The sequence below is a fragment of the Perca fluviatilis genome, chromosome 12 (assembly GCF_010015445.1).
Source record: "Perca fluviatilis chromosome 12, GENO_Pfluv_1.0, whole genome shotgun sequence".
Lineage (NCBI taxonomy): Eukaryota > Metazoa > Chordata > Actinopteri > Perciformes > Percidae > Perca > Perca fluviatilis.
The window spans coordinates 2,566,082-2,582,194 of NC_053123.1; the positions used below are offsets into that span (position 1 = coordinate 2,566,082).

Below are 16,113 nucleotides of genomic sequence, written 5' to 3' on the forward strand. Positions count from 1 at the left end.
CACAAAACATAACGCTGGAGGTGCAAGGTTGATGTTCTTTATAGTCTCATCACGTTATATGCTCAGAGAAACAGAAAGTACTGAAGTGCAATGGCATTTTCTGTTTGTGTTTCCTGACAATTTAGATTTTAACTTAGATATGTGTCATGTAACGTTACAAGATGAATGTGCCGTTGAAATTTCAAGGAATGTAGAAAAAAGGTAATCTGTGGTTTTATTGGTCTTTAAGTCGCTTACTCTGAACTGACAACCATCATAACAATCTTATTAGCGTGATTGTGAACTAACGTTAGCTTTAAAAGTTGCTTTGTAACGTTCCGGTGTAATAACAGCAACCGTTCCCTCGCATGTTTCTATCCATCTATCTATCCGTCAGTTTGTCTTTTTCTGAAGATTTTTACAATCTAAAATCAGTTGTTAAAGGGTACCTAAATTAGCTCCTGAAATACCCAGAATGCATTGTGACATGACATTGACAGGAATATAGAGCTGGGTGATATGGAGAAAATCAGAAATCACAATATTTTTGACCAGGTACCTCGATATATGGACCTGGCTCCCGGCTCCTATAATAAATCCATGGCTCCCAGCCTAACATGCATATTGAGTTTGTGGAAACAGAATTGGATCATTTTGACAATTGACGTCAGTTATTTGATAATGCTGGGAGGCATTCCAACTCAGAAACAATTGGCTGGATATGTCTGGATACAGTTTGAAGTGTGCAAATGAAATGACAGCAAGGGCTGGACCTTCAGTGCGTATGAATGTGGTTTTCAATTGTTTGACTCAGATATTTTTTGAATACTGTAGAATATCAAAACTCCATAGAAATAATATCTTTAATTAATCTGAAAGCACGTGTTGCAGCCTATTTTATCAAGTGGCAACCTCCAGCGCTGAAAAATGGAGCCAACGTGGAAGTGGCAAAAAATGATCCTCATTAGATAGATAGATAGATACTCTATTCATCCTGAGGGAAATTTTAGGCATCCAATAGCATAGACAACCATAACACAACAAACACACATACACACACACATCTCACATACAAAATCACTCACAGAAATTTAAAGACTTAACAATTTGTGAAGTGATTCCAAAGGTCTGGTATGGACTGACCATGTGATGCAATGACCAGGATAAGGTGCTATATGGTAGAGTGGGTGCAAAAGTGAACAGTGCAGGGATTGAACAGTGCAATAGCTTATTATTAAATATTAACAATGACTATGAAAAGACAAGAATGTAAACATTATAGAATTGCTTGACAAACAAGAAAAGAAATAATATACCTTAAGAACAATATATAACAGGGAATACGTTATAAGATGTAGATGTTATGACCACAGCAACTTGAGGCCATCTCCAAAAGGGAGTCAATCCCTATACACCCCATGTTAAAATGTCCAACTTTACAGCAGAAAAAAACATTGTGTCAATGAAACGGCCCATTTGTGTCTCGTCCTGTTGTGTTCTTTGACCCCCCCAATGTAGCACAAGTAGACTTTATATTTCACAATTATTGTTTTCCGTCAGATCGTTTATAGAGAGAAGGCAGCTTTATTTCACAGGAGAGAGAGAAAGAAAAGAGAGGAGTGAGACGTAGAGAGTGCTTTGTTGTTGCAGGAAACATTCAGCTGTTACACAAACTCCAGTGCAGTTCAGTGCTTGTTTCTTTTTTCACCCTCATAGTGTTTTAAAACTTTCTTGTGGCAGCGGTAAAGGCGGCAATAATTTCTGTTTACTGTATATATCACACCGCCTCAAACAATAGCTCAAAACACACTGACAGGTCTGATCTCCGGTTACATGACTGGCCAACTCAGTGTGACATGGGGTTGCGTTTCTCCGTTTCCTCCAGCGGTAGTCTATATCCACGACGTTCCACTTCAGGGATTGCTCCGGTGCCGCCGGAAATTCCACTGGATGTCCCTCTATTTGGCCGGATGTCCGTCCCCTTCCTCTTTCTCTGTGTTGGCGTTCTAACCTCCGGTGGATTTGTGAGGACTATGGTTAACTGCTCCTCAGATCTCTGCAGGGTAAATCCAGACAGCTAGCTAGACTATCTGTCCTATCTGAGTTCTCTCTCGCACGATTAAAACAACCTTGAACGTACACACGTTCCACCAAAACATGTTCCATCCCGACACTATTTAGCAGAGGCACCGTGCCTCTGTCCGGCATTCAGCGCCCAAGACGATTTTGCGCCCAAGATGATTTTGATTGGTTTAGAGAAATGCCAATAAACCAGAGCAAGTTTTTCACCCTTCCTAGAATGCTGTGTGGACTAGCTAGACCATCCTCCGCAGCGCTGTGGAGGAAGGTCTGGCAAAGCGAGACTACCCCTGCGGCAAACCCCCGCCGCAGCCTAAACGCGCTACCCCCATTCACAATGAAAGTATAAACCTGCACAGCCTGAATGCACCTTTAGGCTGAAAAAAATCATTCTGTCTATTGTATTGTAGAGAGAACAAATAAAAAGGCATGTTTTGAAGTTTCCTCCATTTCCCCTATTCTGTATCCTGTGATAGTCCCGACTCACCCAAGGCTTTCTTCTCCTTCTTAAAATATGCTCTTTTAAGCTCAGGCCACGCTCTTCCTGTCCTTGTTCCTTGTTTGTTTGTTCGGAACAATAGTTGGCTAAAGCAAGCCATTTTGGTGTATTTTTCCCCCCAATCTTTTTTTTTTCATTTTCATCTTTCTGTCACTGTGTTGGCCTGGATGGGGAGGGGTTTTGCGGTGGTTAATACATGGATGTATTTAGAGAATGAAGGGTTAAAACAGGTAGACTGACTGACGTGACATGTAAGCAGCTAGAGAGCCAGAACAAGCAGCTACACTGTGAAGAGCTGTGAGTGAGCGAGCAAGGTTGGTTTGACTGCGCCCGGTGTAGGCCTGCTGCTCATGCTGTTGTGAAGTAAATAAACTACTCATCCTAAGTTAGTGCTCGAGGGTATGACCACAAATTTGTGTCACAGTATATATATTTTGCATTAATGGTTATAAGTGGCTTATTCTACTGCCAGGAGTACATAGAATATAAAGACATGCCGTCCGGCGGAGCAGTTAATAGGGGACTTGTATCAAATTCAGAATATTGTCATATTCAGAGTATTAGTGTATATGTTAACGTAGTGAGTGTTTCAGTTTGACGGACTGGGTTTATGTTTCACTGTGTGAGTCATTCATATAGTATCACTCATATATGGTGTGCCACACCTGAATAACCAAAGGTCCAATAACAGCCTGTGGAATGCTGCTATGGAATCTGTGTCTGCGGGGGCAAGGCAGACTTTCTCTGGACTGATTTTTTAAGAATATTCTAACGTTGTGAAGGTGTACTGTAAGGGTTTAGTAACCTTTCATCTTCATTACTAACCAGGACACTCTCTAATGCCAACACTACCAATTGCAAAACATGGTATCAGACTCCATTAGGTGTAGGGCTGGGTATCGTTCAGAATCTTTCGATCCGGTGCCAATTTCGATACCTCAGTTTCGATACCGATTCCTAACGATACTTTTTTCGATACCATATGTTTTAAAATCCATTTCAACATCAACAAAAATACATTAAACACAAAGCTTTTATTTCCACCTTAATTGTGAATCAAAACAGTTATCAAAATTAAAAAAATCTGGTAAAACTGCTCACTCAGAGTAACATTAATAAAAGTGCCTTGCCTTGCAAGCTCAGCCTGTCAGTCAATCATCAGGGCAGAGAAACCACCGTTGTGGCTGCTTGTAAGAGGAAGTTTAACGTCAACAGCACAGCGACCGCTTTCGGCTCGCCATTAATATCATATCGCAGCAAACGCTGTCTGCCTGAAGTTTAAAAAACTGTAACTACACTTGAAACCAACCGTGACTCTCTGTGACTTCAACATAACTGCAGACAGTTTACTCCGTCCACACCTCTCCGTGTGTGTGTGTGTGTGTGTTGTCGGTCGGAGCTCCGCTCTGTGTCAATATGAGAGAGGACAGATAAGCTTGCGCTTACACGCTAAGACGCTTTTGGAACCGAAATTTGGCACCGAAAGATAAATAATTTTTCGATACTCATAGGATTGGAATATTTTTTTCGATACCATAAAAGTATCGACGTTCGGTACCCAGCCCTAATTAGGTGTACAATGTGAATCATGTTTATAATTTGAGTGAATTTGGCCACTGTAGTGTTTTGTAGTGGTTCTTTGTGTATAGTGTCTGTGTAAGAGCTTGTTGATATGGAGAAAATGAAATATCCAAATATTTTTGACCAAATACCTTGATATCGATATTGTGGCAATATTGTAGGGTTGACTATTGGTGCTTTCACAAAATATGCACTCAATGAGATTTTTGATAAATAATCATCAGTTATGTTGATATAATTACTATGTGGGTAAAGGCAAATAATAGAGCTGCTAGAACAGTCTGGTGTTTTCGGAAAATGACATCGCTATAAAACTGTATCTGGTACATTTACTCAATGCTGTGAGTTTGCCAAACAAGAAAAACACTCTTGGCTGTTATATGCTGGCTGTGTGCCGGTGTCTGAACTATTAACACACAATCTGAGAGAAGACACACTACTCTGTAGTTTTTTTATGCTGGCTGTGTCTTTTTGTAGTTCTATAACACCAACAGAGTGATGGGTCCTGGTCTCAATAAATGATCTAGATCACTGCCTCTCGTCAGTTTCAGGCAGGTAGCTGGTAGCTTGGTATTTGTCTTGTGGAGCTGGTGTCAGCTGGTGGACGTTGCCATGTCCTCACCAGTCATATCTATAGAACACCTGTCACAAACCGTCGGCACGCTATCCCTGCTAGAATATAAATATGTAACGTAATGCACACTGAGTGAAAAAACAACAACAACGGCTCAGCTTGAAGTATTTGACTTTGGCTGCGGAGTCACTGATGGATGATTTGCCTTGACTTTCAGGGCGCAGCGCTACTCTAGTGTTTACTCCTTTTGTCGGAGTTCTTGTGGGGCAGTGTCTGAGTCACGTCTGCGGACGAAACCATTCCGGTTTGATTTAGCATGGACTGAAATATGTGTGACTTAAATTGCAATGTGGCTGAGAAATTGGTATGAGATGGACAGAAAGAAGTAATTGCCAAAGAATGAGGAACTGAGTCAGTGAGGAAAATGTTGTGTAACCTCTTCTGCTGAAATCCTCAGTAGTCCACAGGAGACCTACAAGCTGAGACACACACACAAGCACACACACACTGAGAGAAGCCACCCTCCTCCCCGAAACTCCTCTTTTCTTTCCTCAGTTATTTCCTGTTTTTGTCATGTAGGATCATGTGGGAGGCCGGAACATCTTTTATCTATTTTTGTACCCAGTTTTTGAACCTACAAGTTAGGGCTGCACGATATGAGGAAAATATTTACTTGCGATTATTTTGACTGATATTGTGATATGATTCACAATATTGGAGGAAATGATCATTTTTGTATCATTATTCTCACTGAAAAATATTACATTAACATTTTTTTTAATGATTATAGTGTGATTTTCGAAAACGATCTGTACCAAACAAAGATTTTCTCTTTAGTCTGTAGGATACGATGTGTAGGCCGGGACATCTCTGCAGCACCACAATACTTCATTCAGAATGGTTTGACACAGATTTTGCCTTTAACAAATATTGACCCCGTCCCCTTTTAATATATATATATATATATTGTGATTTTGATGAAATTGCAATTTAATTGTGCAGCCCTACTACAGGTGTTATTGGATTTAGTTCATGATGTTCCTTCAGTAGAGATGGTGAAATATGCACACAGGTGTCTTGAAGAGCCAGAATTATTCATAGCGATTCTCTGTTTTGGATTTGTTCCTCTTTCTTGAGGTCTCGGTGTTGTATGGTGGGGATTTATCTCGACTTTCCAGCATGGTTCTTCTTTGCTCAAGTTTCAGACGGCATTAGCACACTTCCTCTCTATTTTGTTCTCCGTTTGGTTTTCATATTGACATTATTTATATTTGGTGCGTGTTCATGTATTATTTGTGTCTTCAACTGTTTCTTTTGGTATTGAGTGCACTCACTAGATTCTGAGCATCAAAGGTTTGACATCCCAGTTGGCAAAATGTGTGCCTGTTTTTTAGGGATGCACCGATTTCAGACCAAGTACAAGTAATTACAATTGGGTTCTTGCCGACACTGAGCACTGATATAAGTACTTAAAAATACCATTACAGTTCTAACAGTGAACAGTCAACACTTGAATGAATGAATGCATCATGACTTTTTCGAGGTGTACCTGAATGCACCATGAAGTCCCGTTGGTGCCCACAAGCTTTAACGTTGTGGTTTGTTTAACATAACTCACGGGGAAGGCAACATGTTGCCACACGGTGACTTCAGGGAAGCTGGAGGATTTAACAGTTGTGTTGTTTCTCATCAGGTCCGACTCCAGCAGTGGTCTTTGTGTCTGGAAAAGGGAATCTGCAGGATACCGGTAAGCTACGCTCTGTCTTTAGCTACAGACTGTTGCTCGTCCTGGACTGGGACTCCGGTTGTTTGAACCCTTCTAAGTGAATTTCTTTAAGATTTTTAACCGTGTTTAAGCAAGCCATTAGCCAGTGCTAACAAGCACCACAAGCAGTGATGCATAAAGTGGTATCGGATAGGGGTGGGGGAAAATTCGATACAGCAGAGTATCGCAATATTTTCCATGGCAATACTTTATCGATACACAGACGCCAAGATTCAAACTTTTATTATATATGTGTTGGTCAGTTTGTCTGCTTGACAATCCCATTTTGCAGCAATACAATTGAAGTGAGATGAACAAACAGAGAAATGTATCGTTTTAGATAAAACAGATGTTGACAAAGTTTTTTTGGGGGGGACTTAATTTGAAATTGGGAAAAAATTAGATTTTGGAAAAAAGGTAATGAATTGCAATATATCGCAGAATATTGCAATATGTATCGCAATAATATCGTATTGTGACTTAAGTATCGTGATGATATTGTATCGTAAGGCCTCTGGTGGTTCCCACCCCTGGTATCGGAGTAGTTTTATGAGTATGAGTACCTGAGCACAGTATCGGACCTGATACCCCATCCTGGTCTTGGTGCAGCCCTACTTTTTTTATTTTTTATTATTGTTTGAAATGGTTCTCTAAAAATGAAATCATGACATAATCATGAATATGCACCTTCCTTTTGTTAACAAAAAACATGCACCAGTTGTATTTTGTATTGCTTTGAAACTGCATACAATGTGTCACTCCAGTCTCTTAAGTACACAATAAACGTTAAACTGTCACAATGGTAACACTTATCTTAAAGTCCCCCCTATATAGCAGTTCTGTGGACCATTTTGAAAATCAATTAAATCGTTTTTTTAAATCAATATTTGTGCTCATACAGCTGCTCAGTGGTCACAAAGAGAGATAGATTGTGGCAGAAACGGAGATAGCTAACAGCGCCAACGGCAACAGTGCAAACACAGCATTAGATAGCTCCATGGTAAGCTCCCTCACCGGGGCGACCTGGCTTCCCCCGGGGAGCCATGCTCAATGGTAAAGTTAATAGTCCCGACAGGGACGCAGGCCTTATCACCAGGTAACCTCTGTATGAGAGATGAGAGTTACAGTGACCATCATATTTCCAAACACATTTTAAAAACGCCTGTTGTATTTCTTCTTATGCTCTAAGGTTAATTGTTACAGTCTCACTTCCACTGTTGTCTGGTTTGTTGCAACAGTGAGATGTCAGGCTTTCTGTCCAAGTTTCACAATGACACAACATGCTGTGTTTGCATGTTATGATGCTCCTGAAGATGCTCGTTGGGTGTGACGAGACACCCAGCTCACGAGACGAGACACAATGAAGAAATATGACAAAATGGAAAGGTTTTGCTACAAACTCAAATGACTGGCTTTAAACAGTTACACCGTTACTTACTCCATATGTATGGTGGAGTCTCTTCACTCAGAGAAACGAAGTTACAACATAACCAAGCGTTTTCTGGCAGTAGTCGAGACCAGTTGTTTTGTACTTGAATTTGTCATTGTACAGTAGACCGAGAGAAATAAAGCTTATTTCATTGCTTCACAGTGATTACATTCTAAAGCACAAATAAAGTACCATCAAACACTCAACAGATGATTTTTGTGAAGACAGATCAGATTGTTAAGTACAAAACCACTATTGGGTATTTAATTTAAACTTTAGATAATTAAACTATGTAAAATAGAGTTAAACCACTCAGATGATGATAATAAACTAAATTTATAATACAATTTTGGAAGCATTTAATATAGAGCATAGTCTTCTGAGAGATACAAAAAACAGCAATTATTATTATCAGGGAGCAATTATATTAAATTTGAACATCAATTAGCCTTTTTTGAATCAACTGTCAGAGATATTTGCTCACAGTCATATTTCATGCTGGTAAAAGGATCCGCTTCGCTCACACAAATAACTCATCAATTAAATACACAGCAAATAAGGACTGAGCAAAAAAAGTAGTGCATGGCCTTCAATGTAACACAAGATGCAAGCCGTAGTGTTGGTGGTAGGGATGTAACGACACAATCAACTCACGATTCGATACACGATTTGAAGGTCATGATACGATTTTCTCACAATTTATTTTTTAACAGAATAAAATGACAGGAAAATATTCCTTTTATTTATATAAACTGTGCAAAAACAGCAGATGTGTCCTCTTATAAATATCAAAAAGTTGCGAAGCCGGACCAATACGCTTCACTAAGTCCTGTCTCAGTTGTTTCTACCCAGCGGTAGTGTCCATGGTGTCTCACAGGTCAGCTAGGCTCCTCTGTGATATTAAAGTACTCAGTTCTGCATTACTAGCTAAGGGCAGGTTAACGTTACCCTGCTGTATGTTAACTAGCGTTATGCCGTAGGCGGTTTAAAAAACGCAATTCATTTATCTCCCTTATCTCAAACTGTTGTAATCTTTAATCATTTAAATTGATTTTGAACCAATTCACAATGCATCGTTACATCCCTAGTTGGTGAATCTTAAAGTAGATATCCTCCTCCTGTCATAATGTATAACTAGTACATGTTGATAAAGCAGTGTGGGTGCATGTTTGAAATACTAGTTGATGATAACCACACTGCATATCTCTGATCGGTAACTCTCCACCTCCATGTGAGCTACACTATGGGATGCAATGGCAATGGGATGGGTGTAGTAATGGGACGACATGGGATAGAATGAGGGGGATTAAATGGGCTGGGCCAACATATGTTCTATGTAGCATAGCCAAAATCACAATAACATAAAGTCTTTCAGGTTGAAGATGTAATGCAAGTGTATGTGTCACTAACGATTATTTTCATTGTCGATGAATCTGTCGATTATTTTCTCGATTAATGGATCAGTTGTTTGGTCTATAAAATGTTGTGTGGGGCGGAGGGATCTTCTATGCTAATTTCGAGGTCAAAGTCAGACTAATTCGTCATGCTGGCTGCTGCTCTGCTTTTGTGTATTGATATCGCGAGATACCTTTTACCTCGATGAGAAATCTCGTGGGACAAGATCTCTTCACGCCTCATCCCATTTAACCACTTCTAACATACAAACTTGTCAAGACCCAAAACGGCAATGAAATGATTCTACTAACAAGTTCTATCCTTTCGTGTCATAGAGCTCCATTGTTGTCCAAAAACTATTTAAAAAAAAAAAAAACACATCCATGAGCCACACTGTTGTACTGGGTGACATGTTCCTTCACTATCATAAACTTATACACCGTCCTGCTGCCCCAAATACTTACTGGAGCACCAAACCTGGATTAATCCAACACCAAATCCCAACTAATGCACAATTTCCTACTGTTTTAACAATGTTTGCTTAAAACTACAGTGATCAGCTGTTTTAAGAAATTATTGTGCCTTTTTTTTCTTTTTTTTAATGAAACTATATATCTGTGATTAATTGTATAGATTTAGGTTTTCAGGAAGAACCAGCGGGCTTGAGGTTGAGTGGCACGGAAAAGTAGGGAAGTCAGACAGTATTGAGATGGGATTTTTTCACAACAAGAATATTATAGATGAATGCCTTTTTATTTTTGAAGCATTCTGCACCAGCACCAGCTTGCACTAACTGAATACTGTATTTACTAGCACCTGACACTTTATTCCGTACTGTATCTTTCATCACTGGATGTATGTAATGTTTTATGGGGTTAGGGTTATGTATTAAGTGTTTATTTCTTACTATGTGTCTTTACTGTTTTGCTGTGATTGTCTGTTGGTCTGTCATGAGCACACTGAGGCAAAATCCTAGCAACTAAGTTGTATGGCAATAAAGAATTGAATCTTAAAGTATTGAATCTTGAATGTGAGAATGAAATGCTTCTCTTTATCATATAGGATAATAAATTGAGTACACTTGGGTTAAAGTGATGGTTCGGAGTAATTTCACCCTAGGGTCCTTGCACCATGACCTCGACAATAACAATTTCACCTGTGAACATAGAGTTTGGCGATAGAGTATTACATTATGCGAATAGCTTAGGCGCGGGATTGATTCAAAAGTGTCTCTTAACATTATCCCACAAAAAATGCAAACGAAATTATACCAGAGCGTCTACATGTAGTACAAATAGGTTATGCACTAAAAGCGATGGATTGTAAAGTTTGTAAGTACACCAGAAGTTTATGTAAATAACATTTGCCTGCTGGCTTCTGCTCTCTGCTGTTGCTGCTGCTGCTGTAAGACGAATGCTTAGGGACGTCTTCAAATTACAACACCGAAAAGAGATGCAACAAAAATATTTATTAATTTAACTTACTTTTTAAAGTAAGTGCTGTAGAATAACTAGCAGGAGACAAGTTATAATTGAGGTAAGTTTGGAGACATTACCTTATTTAATCATTAAATTAATAAATATTTTTGTTGCATCTCTTTTCGGTGTTGTAATTTGTAGACGGCCCTAAGCACTCTTACTGCCCGGTAGTAACAGCAGCAGCAACAGAGAGCAGAAGCCAGCAGGCAAGTGTTATTTACATAAACTTCTGGTGTACTTACAAACTTTACAATCCATCGTTTTATGAGAGCATAACCTATTTGTACTACTTGTAGACGTTTGGTATCATTTCGGGCATTATTAGTTTGGTAATGTTAAGAGACACTTCGGATCCATTAGCCCCGCGCTAAGCTATTCAGCTGATAACGCTACTCTACGCTAACTCTCCCAATGTTCGACCCAGGTGAAAAAAGCTTCTGGGGGGTGTTTGGCTCGAGGTCATGTTGCAAGGACCCTAGGGTGAAATTACTCTGAACCATCACTTTAAATAATAATCAGCAAAGTAATCGATAAGGAAAAGAATTGTTAATCACAGCAGATAGTAATGTTATTCATTATTACAATATTATTTATTGTATTGAATCCAGGGTCCAAAATGAACTTTATTGTCCCCCAGCCAAATGGCGAGTGAATGTTCAGATTTTACCAGCCACTCAATAGATAACCATTGTTTTTTGGCTGGTGAGTGAAGTAAATCTACTAGTCATTTTGGCATTTGGCTGATTAATGGTGCTAATTTTGGACCCCGATTGAATCATTCCATATTGTTGTGACACCATCTGCAGCATAGGCTGTGTGGTCATGCCAGATCTCCCCTTGCTTGTTTCAGTCGCAGCAGAGCTGGCCCCACCGGAGAACCTGACCCTGATCACCTTGAACACCAACTACACCCTGAGCTGGGATTGGGACCAGAGTTTTGCAGAGGGACACGCTGTCAACTTCACCACCCAATATGTGGCGTAAGTCTCTCTTTTACAGACACATCGTACACGAGGAAGAGAAGCCAGCGACACTGAGGCCCAGCAGCGAGTTTGTTATGACAAACTTGTGAGATGTGGTTTGTAAGGACAGGGTTTCCCGCAGAAAATGTGTAGGGGGGGTTACTACACACTACATTAATACACTAAGTATTACATTTCAATAATAATTTATAATTTATAAATAACCAGCTTTTCAAAGCTTTTCAAAAATGTGAAATTTTAAGCTCATTAAACTATAAAAAAAAAAAAAAAAAAGGTGCTATAACAGTTTTACTCGCATGGCTCCCATTATCCTCTGTGACACGCTCTCTTCCACTTCGCCTGACAACTCTTCTCCAAAACAAACAGCTCTGAGATAACAGAGCTCAGCCCATAGATTCACTCACTCAAAGCAGATGGCATGCGTGAAATAAAAACAGGACACGTAATTTCACTGTGTGTAGTGTTAACTACGCTAACTAACCGTGTGTTGTGAACCGCGTGTAGTGACAACAGCGGTGTCTCAAAGACCGGGCAGCAGCCAGGACGTCGAGAATTCAGGCGCAAGAGGTGATAGATAGTTCCAGTCACTTTGTCATGTATTCACTTCGTTGAAACAAGAGAAGAAAGCCTCACTGATGTGAAGAACAGGACAGAGATACATATAGAAATGCTCTCTGCCTGCCGTATGCCAACGCTCTGGTAAGTCCACTCACCCCGTCTCTGCCCGGGCATGCCCCAGCTGCCCGCACATTTGTTGACAAACTCCGAAATGGCGATTTATCCCTTTTAAATGTGACTAAACCATAGACCGTATATAAGACTAAACGACAGTTACACTCACCCGCAGCAAATGCTCTTTCTGTTGTGATTGGTGGCATCTTGACAACTGGCCGTTACCTTGTTTTCCTGTGACTGTGTTGATGCGACTTGTACATTACAGCCACTCAAACAGAACAGAGTAACGTGAGTAACGGCGGATATTTAAAAAAATTTTTTGAAGACTTAATTAAGGCGGCAGGCGCGTGTTGTTAAGGTGGGCCGCCTAAACCAGAAAGTGCTGCGGGAAACCCGGAAGGAGTCAAAATATAATTCAAACCAACTACATTAAACAACTGAAAAACTGTAACGGCACAAGGAGATAAAAGTTGTGTAATAGCCAGCAGTGTCATGCCTGGGGAGTTGAACGTAACAAAATGAAGTATGTACAACTGCGGTGTAGATGATGGATCATATTTTATTTTGATTGGCATGTAAAATTACAAAATTTGTTCAGATGAGATATCTTTCTCTTGTGCAATGTTTCAGACATAAATACAGATTATTAGAACAGTTGGGGGGTTTATTTGTACCAAGAAAGGAGTTAGCATTACAGGTTAACCATTCCATTTCTTTTACCTTTTTTTTCTTATATATATATATTTTTTTAAATAAATGATGTCTAGTCCAAGATGGATTTTCTGTTACGATGATTAATGCCCTACTTTTTGTTTTGTTTCTTGTCCTCTCAGGAAGTTCAAGCTAAAGTCTAAGAAAAAGAGTCCAGTGTGGCAAACGGCATGTGAGAAGACGTCACGTAGGTCATGTGACCTTACAAAGTTCAACCTGTACTACCTGGGCATTTACGTGCTTCGTGTACAAGCCAGTGTGAACGAGCGTGTCTCCGACTGGATAATGAAGGAATTCTGCCCTGATAAAGATGGTAAGAGAGAGGGATGAGATGAAGACGAGTGGAGGCAGCGCAGGAGAGTGGGATGAGGGAGAGAATCAGGCCCTCTAAATGTTGTCAGGCAGATACTTAACAGTTTCCAGGAAAGATATTTCATACACAATCCTATGGCCGCATGTCATCTTAGGTGACACAAACCACAAACCATCCAAAACAAGACAAACGCACTGAACAAAACGGCAACTGAACAGAAGAGTGTACAACCACAAGGTAGCTGTGAGCGACACGTGAAAAAGTAACCTTTGCATGTGTTTTGCAGCTCTGAACTATGAAAACCACAGCGTTGAGTCAAGATCACGTGAGAAGCACAAGTTAATGCTCATATTATGCTCATTTTCAGGTTCATAATTGTATTTTGAGGTTGTACCAGAATAGGTTTACATGGTTTAATTTTCAAAAAACACCATATTTTTGTTGTACTGCACAGTGCTGCAGCTCCTCTTTTCACCCTGTGTCAGGTCTCTGTTTTAGCTACAGAGTGAGACCTGTTGCTGCTGTAACATCTTTGTTGGCATTTGCACATGCGCAGTAGCTAGGTAAGGATCACACGACCTAGCTAGCTGTTTAAACAACTTCGGTCAGTACAAGGCAGGATTAGCCCGGAGACTTCTTCTAAACGAGAGCACACTTCCAACTTTGCGTGGAATACCTGCAGAACAGGGACATGGAAGTAGTTCTTTTGGAGATTATGGTGAACTAGTGTGTGTTGTAGCAGTGTTTTGCCATAGAGAACGAGCTAGCGCTACGGTTAGCCCCTTCGTTTCGGCTAGTGACGTAGAAAGCCGTGCAGATTTTGACCAGCTCACCTGGAGACTGAAGGCAGGACACATTCAGAAACCATATCTCACTCAAAACAGCATGGATGTTTTATTTTTCAAAATAACACCCCAAATCCCAGAAAAAGTGATTTTGTTTTTCATAAGGGCTCTCCGACATGGTTTCTGTAAACACAGCGTCACTAAGCTTAGAATTCCCAACACAGGCAGCAAAGCTGGAATAGCAGGTCCTCATACTGCTCACTGATTGATTTGTTAGTGGTTTTGTCAGCTGAGATCAGATAAAAGGTGATGGTATTTAAAGATTTCAGTGTCTTGCTCAGGGACACTTTGACGTGGGATTAAACCGCCAACCTTGTGATCATGGGGCGACCACTCTACCTACTACCACAAGCTACCCCAACTTGGGGCTCAAACCCACGACCCTGACATTAAGAGTAGCCGGTTTGTACCCAGGTTAACGCAGTCGACGGCTGTGTGTAATGGCTCTGCAGCAGCACTTCTCCAATCAGAGGCTAAAGATTTCACAACATAGTTGTCCTGCTGCCTTCAGATGGCTGCAGGCATTTAATGAACTAAAGGAGAGGGTTTATTACTGATAACACATACTGGAAGAACCACACAATCATGTATAGATCAATGCAAACTGCTTCACTGATGGTCCTGCTGTAATCACATTAAATGTTTTAAGCATCATCCCATTATCGCAGCAAATTCGCTGTAAGTATTTAGTTTGGTCTTGTGGTAGGGCAGGGCGATATGGACCTAAAATGATATCTCTGTATTGTTCTGCTGAATGGCGATACACAATATATAACTTGGTAGTTTCTAAAGGTAGGCTAAATGAGCAGTTGTAAGTAGGTCACATATGGGATGTCACAAGCACTTTAATTTAAACATATTGTGATCAAAATAAAATGCAACGACAAGGTTTGCTTTCCTGTTTGAAAATACTCAGCTGCAACACATGTAAATGAAAATGTATATTAAATAAACAGCCTATAATAAATAGAAAAAGGCCTAGCTCTAAAATGCTCATTCAGCTGTTTTCAACAACAGACAGAGAGAATAGAAAGGTCGTCATTTTTGCTTGTAAAAGACTAAGACTATCGATTTATCAAAAAAAGTAGTTGATACAATTTTCGTGAATCGACTAATTAATCAAATATCAGTTTCATTTCTATACTTGAGTATGTGATGATTTTGTGAAACAAGATTCCTGTAGTTAAATTTATGAGTAAGGTTAATTTAAAACTTTTATTTTTTTATTGAATACGAGGTTTGTGCTATTGAAGCTTTCAAAAATAAAAGGCCCAAACGACCTCTCATCTATCCATTCCTCTCTCCCGCTAGCTGCTGTGGGTCCTCCATCCAGAGTGGATCTTTCTCCTGCTGGAAGTGGTCTGGACATTATCATCTCTGACCCTCTGACCAGCGCCAACAGCTCCATGAAGGACCATATCCCAGAGCTGAACTACCACATCCTCTACTGGGAACGCTCCGTAGACACAGAGGTAGGACACCCAACTCTCATCCCTCTGACTAACACCAGGCTCATGCCTACTAGATTCCTTTGAACTAACTTTGACTGCGTTCACACTGAAAGCCTTAGTGCTCAGTTTGGATTCATTGCTCAGATCCATTTTTTTTTCTTTATCTGTTGACATTAGGGATCGACCGATACTGTTTTTTAAAAGAGCCGTACTGATAATGATTATTAGTAGTTAATGAAACTGATAACCGGTATTTGGAACCCATTATACATTTACAGTGAAAATTAAAATCTTTAAGTCAAAATTTAGATTTTGAAATGTTGCAAACTCCAATTTAAAACTTTGTTTAAATGATC

The 16,113-nt window shown here is 40.0% G+C and overlaps 1 protein-coding gene across 2 annotated transcripts in view; it reads left to right on the plus strand.

Moving 5' to 3' along the window:
- Positions 1–16,113, plus strand: part of il10rb (interleukin 10 receptor, beta) — a 28,783-nt gene that overhangs the window by 597 nt on the left and 12,073 nt on the right. Inside the window, exons 2-5 of one of the 2 annotated variants that reach the window (XM_039818066.1) lie at positions 6,406–6,459; positions 11,630–11,759; positions 13,271–13,461; positions 15,618–15,778. In XM_039818066.1, the coding sequence (XP_039674000.1) occupies positions 6,406–6,459; positions 11,630–11,759; positions 13,271–13,461; positions 15,618–15,778 (536 nt within the window). The remainder of the gene's footprint in view (positions 1–6,405; positions 6,460–11,629; positions 11,760–13,270; positions 13,462–15,617; positions 15,779–16,113) is intronic. The other variant, XM_039818067.1, reaches the window with a different exon arrangement.